This window comes from Fulmarus glacialis, unplaced genomic scaffold, assembly GCF_000690835.1.
Source record: "Fulmarus glacialis isolate BGI_N327 unplaced genomic scaffold, ASM69083v1 scaffold37937, whole genome shotgun sequence".
NCBI classification, from domain to species: Eukaryota; Metazoa; Chordata; class Aves; order Procellariiformes; family Procellariidae; genus Fulmarus; species Fulmarus glacialis.
This window is the reverse complement of record NW_009221974.1, coordinates 158-8584: the sequence shown is the minus strand read 5'-3', so window position 1 is coordinate 8584 and position 8427 is coordinate 158. Positions and strand designations below refer to the sequence as shown.

Sequence of the window (8427 nt, the reverse complement as noted above, 5' to 3'; positions counted from 1 at the left end):
TTCAAGAGACTCTCCTTCCCCAAGCCAGCAAGAATAAAAATAATTCTACATGATCTGTGCTGGGGAGGCAGTGCTTTACGTGACGTCCGTGTGTGCTCCACAGAGAGAGCACCGGGTCTGCTGCACTGCAGCCCGCTCCACGAGTATTTCAGTGTGACTTCACGGCACGTGATGACAACAGCAGTATTCAGGGGAAGCTTTTCTGCAGGACACGTTGCTTGCACACCACGGCCTAAAGCACACTGCACAACTTACATCGCTGAACTCCAGGGGCAAGCTCTCCGTGGGCTGGAGCTCAGCAGCGCTCAAGTACAGGTCCGTGGGGGCAGCTTCCAGCTCCTCAGGGACAGCCAGCACCTGCTCGGGTACGTACATCTGCGGAGGCAAGCGGAGATGGAGCGGGCAGCACGGATCCTCGGAGAGGCTCACGGGAACCGGCTTGTTGCAGGGCACTTCCTCGGAGCCTTGACACGGTTTAAACAGAGTCTGATTAGTGTCCTGACAGATGTCTGGGAAGATGCGGTCAAGGGAAACCTGCGCAGCAGACAAGACATGCATCCAGAGGCATAAACGCTCCCCACTCACCCACCACCCTCCAGCAGAACGTGTTAAAAACCTCATACATCTCTCAGCTCAGGAGTCCAGACTCCAGAGTTGCGCCCCGAATGCCCGGCGGTGTGGGTGACGTTACTTGCATGATGGAAAACGGGGACACCACCAACAGCCTCCCAGTGGGGGCTGGGAGATGTAGCTGGATCCCTGTAAAGTACTCGCAGATCCTCAGATGGAAGATATTACAAATGCACAGGCTTACTTTTATTTGCAGACATCCATTTAAAAGGCATCTGCACAAGCCTTAACATCTAACACGCAGCGGAGATACGAGCACACACAATGCTTTTTCCACAGCCAGGAGTTTAGTTCCGGTATTTCTATCTTCCCAGTGCATTTTCCTTCCCAATGGAAAACCTATTCCTGCCAGAGGTGTAAATGGGATTTCCTGCCTTTAATCACAAACAGAAACTCTGCTTAAATTGCATCGCGCTTGCAGAGCAAGCAGCAGCAGAGTAGCTACAGACCAAATCCCATCCTCTTCCAAGAGCCCTGCGAAACTACAGACGGACCCACCGCTGAGGCTGCGCGAGGGTCTGCATAAACAACGTTTTACTGACAGTCGTGAAGTTTCTACTTACTGCTGCAAGGAACAGCTGAGATTGTCTCACCAAGTGAGCGGAGCAAGGCACAGTATCCACACAGGTGACAATCTGGAGCTGGGGCCAAAGCAGATTTCAGCTGCGGATCAAGTCTTTCAGGTCAGATACCTCAATATCAAACCCACCCAAATAACTGCCCGGCTGTTCTCGATGTTTGTGGGGTTCACGCCGCAGTTTCCTCTTCACGCAGTGCAGTGTGGGAGAGGAAAAACAACTCCAAACTTCCAAACCCACATAAACTGGCAAAAGGCACCAAGTTTAACCCAGTTTCTTAAGCCGTCTAGGTTTCAGATTTATCCTTTCCTCCTCTCCTCCCTGCACCAAGGCAGCTGTGAAGGCACCGCTACGACTTCCCGGCAGGCTGTGGGGATCCCATAATCTGTGCTAGCAGCAACGGTATGGAGCCCAGCCTGGAGGAGCCAGATCTCTCAGACACTCGAGGGCAGATGCAGTGAGGAAAGCGTCTCTGTGTGAACAGCAGGGTGGGGAAGCCAGATTTTAATCTCTCTGAATGACTCCCAAATCAAGCACCGACTTTATTGGTAGCCAAAAAGCATGGATTGCCAAGATGACAAAAATCACACGCTCCACCTGGAGCCCAACAGCCCAGCTGGGTTCGGCCCTTTAATGCATTGTCACAAACAATCCAGCTCCTGAAAAGCAAACAAAGCCCAAGAGCCTCCCGACAATGCACAAAGCAGAGCAGACTGCAGATGTTATCGGCTCAGCGGGGCTAACCAAAGTAAGATCTTGTTTGTGTCAGTGAAAGTCAGCTGACAGCTCAGACGTAAGGAAATCAAACCTCGCTTTTTCCACTCCCTTCTCGGCCTGCCCTACTCAAAGCGAGCCAGCTACAAACAGCAACTTGCTCAAACCGTTTCATAGGTATTTATCCTGTCTTTATTTTGAAGTATATGGTCACTAGAGAGAAACAAAGGCAGCTTCCTGCTCCCCGGGCTGCTCCCTGTGCATACCTGGAGTCGAGTCTGCCAACTTCATAACAAAACAAAACAAAGAGCTCAAACAAAACGAAGAGCTCATCCTCCCCCTGGCTGCCAGCCCTGCTCTGGGACCCAGTGCCAGAGCTTGTCCTGACTCACACCTGCAAGAGCTGCTAACGCAGCTCCCACACGATCCAAACCTGCTCCTGGACACATCCAGCCAATCCCACTTAGACAAGAGCTGCGCAGATGCAGCCGGGGCAACACTCGGTTCATGGATCCCATGTTGGGGCGGTGATCTCTGAGCTGGGGGGATCCCAGTGGAAATTTCAGTGCTAGCCCTCAAAAAAACCAAGGCTGTTTCAGGAGGTCAAACAGCTCGAGGCTGTTCACACACACGTGTGGGAACTTTTCAAGGAGTAAAAGGAGATTGAGCTGACCCGTGGCAGCCCCAAACAGGCTAGGAATCACCCCCTCATTCAGATCCTCCCAAAAATCACTGAGAATATGCTTCAGCAGTCAGACACCCTTTCCTACGAGTATCCCTCACAGCAGGACTCATACCGAGCTCACAGACCCTGCCCAGGATGGCTGTTGGCACCCAGCACCTGTAGCCAAGCCAACAGCGGACTTGCTTCTACCCGCCTTTCACACAGCCAGAAACTCTCTTGTGCCTCCCTCGGGCTTCGTGAGGTTCCCTTGTTGCTTCCAAGTGAACTAGCCACCCCGTTCGGATGCTCTGGATCGGCCAGCGTACCACAGGAAGGCTGCAGTGGGACCTGCCCAGGCAGAGGCGCGGGCAAGCCCAGCTTTTTGTCACTCCCACACGAATTGGTCGTTCCACGGGGACGGGAGCACCAACAGACTGGGAGACGTTTCCTCTGGGCTCCTGCTTGAAACCAACGGCTACAGCAAACCGATGGCCTTGATTTAGGGCCAAAGAGAAAAAAGGAGGATCAGACACACTTCAAACTGCCAGCAAACAGGCAGGAGTGCAGCCCAAGACAGCACAGGCAGATCAAAGGATACGTGTAAGGCAATGCCTGGTCATCGGGAGGGACTGGTTGGAGCATCGGACATCGTCGACAAAGGCCAAGCACCTCTGGCTGGAGCGGGTGGTGTGCGCCTGCAAGTCCAAGAGAAGAGCTCAGAGCTGCGCTGGAGAGTCGTCCGGCTCTGTTCCAGAGAAACCCCCTCGGCTATACAACACTTGCGTCCTGCTTTCAAAACACGCCAAGACCAAACTCTCAGTTCCACTCCAGCAGAGCCTCGCTCCTCATTATGTCCTTCCCATTCAAGCTTTTATTAAACAGAGCTGAGATAATAAGGCACGACTCAATTTCAATAGGAAGAACTTCACCTCAGAAGTATGTCTCAAAGAACGAGGTTTCTCAGACTTATCTTCAGCTTTCAGAAGTCAGTTAAGGGAATGCTTTGAATTTTAAAATGGTTACAAAGAAATGGCTGCACACAGTTTTAAATTTAGTTTCATGTGTGATGCAAGGGGCCTGCCTTTGCGTCCCCACAGGTCTAGGAGAAGTCTGGGTTTCACCACTATAAGGAGGAGTATTTTCCACACGTTTTTCAGTGATGAAAATCAGGCTACCTTCTACTGAGCCCTCCCTTTCAAAAGGGAAAATTCTCCAAGCCCACATTTTAATTTTTGTACTTTTGGTGCCCATTTAAAATGACTCTAGGAACCCCCAATGTTTCAGCCAACGTGTGGATACTGAGGACCAGATCTTTATGTCCTTGCAGAAAGCATGTTACAAGGGGCAATCCGGTAGGGCCAGAGGGGACCTGGCCTGGGATCGCTCCCAGGAAGGGACGAGAGGAGAGACCCAACTTCTAAGCGAGGCTGTTAACTCCAGCCGTACCCAGTCCTCGAGCTGCTGGACGCACCTGCTGGGCAGCACCATCGGTCGCCAGCATCCTGCGCTCCTTCAGCTGCCGGTGGAGCAGGGCCTCCACGCCGTAGCGTTGCCGGTAGCGGCGCAGGCACTTCAGGCGCTTCAGGTTCTCACGCTCCTTGGCCATCAGCCCCTCCGGGCCCGTCAGAAGGCTGCTGCCTGCGGGGAGCGAGGGAGGGCTCAGAAAATACCACCCCACCTGCCACGTCCTTCCATTTTTTTTTTGGTATCGAGAGCCAAAATCAGCTGTCGAGAGCTCCAACTGCTGACTAATGACACAGATGTCAACGCACAGAGCGAACGAGCAGTGAGAGCTGCACGTATAAACAGGAAGCACATCTTTCAGTTACGTAAGAGGATGACAAAGCAGACTCCATCCCAAAACTTATCTCAAGTGCTCTGTGTGCACGAGGAGGCGACTGAATATTTTTAAGCGTCTTGTAAAGTAATTTGGCCACTCAAAAGTCTATTGTGATTTCTGCAGGCAGAATAGCAGTTTGTCAGATTTCAGTTTGCTCCTGTGCAAGTTCTGGAAGCTTCCAGTAAGCACTCCCAGCTGTAATTACAGGGCAACGCTCGGGATCTGCTTTTCTAGTACTGGTTTGCTAAAAAGAGTTCTACAAAATTGTTATGTACCAAACTTCCAGTTATTTTTATTTGAGACCGAGCCATATTATGCCATTTTCCAGGATGAGCTATTATAAGACTGTGCTAGAGAAAGCATTCTTTGCACTGCAATACTTGCAATCAGTTATACAATCCAGTTCTGCCTCTGCTGAACTACGAACTCCTGTCTCCAAGAGCATGTTCTGTACAGGGAGAAATCCAACCGAGGCAGAAGTGCTTTTGCAAGGGAAAGTTGCATCTGTGCTAAGGAGGAATATGTCATTTCAGCAGTACTAGTGTAACAACTGAAACAAACTTCTGCCGATACAGACAGGACCTTACAGATGAATAAATTTTTTGTTCATAAAACCAAAAACAGGAAATCCCACACAAAAAAAGAACTTTTGCCTCAGAATTAACTTTGTAGTCTCATTTCCTGACAACACTACAAACTTTGAAGAGCAAAGAAATCCGGCAACCTTTCTAACCCAAATGATACCAATCTCCAGGCATAAGGCCAGTCACAGAAATACCTTCTCTAACTGAGTTTCAGTCCTACGGTAGTTCTGACCCTTACCAAGACAGCACTGCTCTGAAATCTGCTTCTACGAAGAGCAAAAAACCCCATTTTTTTTAATGTAGAGTTCTGCATGTGTTTTAGAGAAGCGCTGTGCCCTCAGCCAGATGAATACAGATCAGTGACTACCTGTACCAGTACTTGCCTATGGCTTCATGTTCTCCCTTGCGGCTGTGCAGGTATCGGCGCTTCTTCTCCTTCAGAAGGTGCTGGAGTCGTTTGAACTGGTCGATGTAGAGAGACTGCAGGCGGATCAGCTTCTCTCGCATGATCAAAGCCACCTCCTCAGCTGTGTATACACCAGCATGCCTGAAAAACACCCACACAAACAGGGTGAAGTTTCTAAGGGTCCCTCAGGGCTGTTCTCCTGAACGAATGACACGGACGTTATCAGAAACACGGACTGAGCAGGACTAGATTAGACAGATCAATGGGCGACAAGCAGAAATACTGATTTTTACAGATTTATTTTTAGTTTAAGAGATCATCCAGAGACTGCTGCTGAAGGGACCACTCCACACTGAAAGAGGATGAGCATCAAATACTTCCCAGAAGAACCACCAGGTCCAAGACTTACGAGCATTCACACCTAGCAACTTGCCAAGGCACAAAGTCCAACTGCAACACCGTTAATAATGTCACCTCTTCAACATAACTGCCATCTCCTCCGGTACCACACCGAGCTCAGAACGCTCTGCACGCTACACGTGTGTAAGCAGTCACAAGCATCCAACTTACTTCAAGGGATCCTCCTGGTCGCTATCGATGCTGTCAGCCTCGCTGTCCGGGTCCCCTCGCCACGTCTGGTCCACTGTGATAGGGTCCTGTTCGCCATCGCTCCAGCTATCCTCATCTAAAAAGACAAGTCACCCTGAGTGATAGGACACTGCCCTACGTCCCAGTGCTCGTTGCTCCTGGACACGGCAGCCAGGGACACTGGGAGCTCGGCTCCACGGCCACACGGAGGTAAACCAGCTCTGCCTCTTGCCAAGGGAGACTTCTCCTCCCCAGCAAGCGACATGAAACAACAGGAAACCCACCAACTCGGCGCAGCCTACCTAGGAACCATGAACTGCCGGCTGGACCGACCGAGCAACCCTGTGAGATGAGAAGCTCAGCACTGAGCCAGCATTTGACAGGCACCGCTAGAGACTAACCCAGCAAAGAGGAAAGCTAGCTAACATTTCTACTCTGTGACTGCAAGGGAAGAAAACCTGCAGGATTTTGGTCTGGCAGTGTGACTTGTCTACAGTCAGTGGCAGGCGAGACACGCCAGGGTTTGCAGAACACAATCTTTTACCCACAGACCCCTGGGATCTTTTTTCACTGGATTTAAGAAGTCATATTCTTGGCATTTCCACACAGAACGGAGAACTTCAGGCCCTCTCTCTCCAGTTTTCACTTTCAATTCTTACCTAGGATCCGACTGGCTTCGCTGCGGCTGCTCTCTGCGGTCTGGGAGCCCAGCTCTGTTTTGGCATAAGAGCTAAGCTGGCAAAGGAGAGTCTCGCTTACAGGCCCAGGATTGGACTTCTTCATCTGAGCTTGGAGCGCCAGAGTGTTCCTACGGGCATGCTCCGCACAGAACGACGTGCTGCAGGAATAAATCACAAGCTCGTTACAACTCCAAGCCCTCAGCCAGCAAAACGAACAAGCAGTGCAGTGAGAAATGTTCCCTGGCATCTGGAAAGCACATCCTCTCCAAAGTTCTCTTACAGAGAGAGCTGCTGGCTGCAGGTACAGCTCGGAAATGCCAGAGAGCACCGGCGGGCTCACAGACCACACACCACCGCTGAAATGCCACCTCTGGCACTGGAGCTGGCAGCCACATGGCACAGCAGCAGAGAGAGAAAAGAGCTTTTTACTTAAAGCCACTGAGGTGAGCTCTTCTGCTTCCAAACATTCACACTGGGCTCTCAGTTTCCACGCAGAGCGTGCTGGCCCACATCAGATACTTTTTATCGCAGGGGGACCAAGGGCAGAATGAAGACTACCAGTGTCCACATCCCCGTAACCTCTGAGAATGAAACGCGGGTCGACGCTCTCATAAGGGAAACTGCTCTGCTGACACGCTTACTGAATGTCGATAACTGTTCTGGGTCCTTCCATCCATAGCCATCAGGACATTTTATATGCATCAGAGAACAAGAAGCACCACCAGGTCACCAGCTCCACATAACGCACAACCAGACTATCTGTGCTGACAATTATCCATAAGCACAGACAGCACAAATTTGCTGGGCTGAGCGGAGGTACGGGACCACGTGGGTGCACGTACAGCTCCTACAAAGGACCTGGATCACTGCAGCCACCTTCTGATGGCAGAGGGCAGCAGCCCGACAGTCCTGCATGACCAAGACAACTCCACTGTGCCGTGTCCAGCACTCACAGAGTCTTTTTCTAGCTTAAAAACGCTTCAGAAAGAGGGAGCCACTTGTCTGAGGTAACATAAGTGCAGCAGCTGAATCAGGAGAAGGACCTTCTCCTGCCTGTTTTAATTCTAAATGGTACAGAACGGGAGAACCAGGAGACAGAGGTACTCACCCATCCTTCTTCTCTGGTTTGGGCGCAGCGTTGGGACACCGCTTTCCATTCTTTGTTGAAACATAGCTGCACTGCTTGAAAGGGGCACTCCTGTCTTCAAGAATGTGCTTAATACAAAACTCCTGCCCCTCCAGCCGCGGCTGGGAGCACTGGCGGTGGGTGAAGGCACATGACAGAGGCTCCTGCGGCCGTGGCACAGGAGTAAGGCGTCCTCGGCTTGACGGCAAAACATGGATCCGAATTCTGTTCATGCCAACACCTGCTCGAGGGATGCAGACCAGTTAAAAGAAATGAAACAAACCACTGATAAAAAGAAAGAGGAGCAGCATCTGCAAACATCTGCTAATGCATCTGAATAAAATTCTTTGACCCCCTTGAACAGGCGGGAGATGAAGCTCCTATAGAGATAGTTTCTTCCAATGTCTGAGGAAACTTTCAGCTTTGCAGCAACCCCATTTCTGCACAGAATGAAACACATCTCACTCACCTGAGCTACCAAGCAGCAACATCCATGCCAAGGTGTGGGCATAACAAGCACTGCTGCCTGCCAGCACTGTGGCCGGGGGGGGGGTTACGTGTCCCGGAGGTACCCCTCTACCCCAACCACCCCAGTGCAGGACCCTTTCCTCCCAGCG

At 51.1% G+C, this 8427-nt stretch overlaps 1 protein-coding gene across 1 annotated transcript in view; it reads right to left on the bottom strand.

Moving 5' to 3' along the window:
- The window catches only part of KANSL2 (KAT8 regulatory NSL complex subunit 2), a gene marked incomplete at its 3' end in the record, with an annotated part of 9768 nt that extends 1725 nt beyond the window's left edge, over positions 1-8043 (bottom strand). Inside the window, exons 1-7 of the mRNA XM_009581313.1 lie at positions 7793-8043; positions 6664-6842; positions 5987-6101; positions 5390-5557; positions 4058-4220; positions 3185-3281; positions 256-509 (exon numbers count right to left, since the gene is read on the bottom strand). Coding sequence (XP_009579608.1) covers positions 256-509; positions 3185-3281; positions 4058-4220; positions 5390-5557; positions 5987-6101; positions 6664-6842; positions 7793-8043 — 1227 coding nt within the window. The remainder of the gene's footprint in view (positions 1-255; positions 510-3184; positions 3282-4057; positions 4221-5389; positions 5558-5986; positions 6102-6663; positions 6843-7792) is intronic.
- Between the last annotated feature and the right edge of the window lie 384 nt (positions 8044-8427).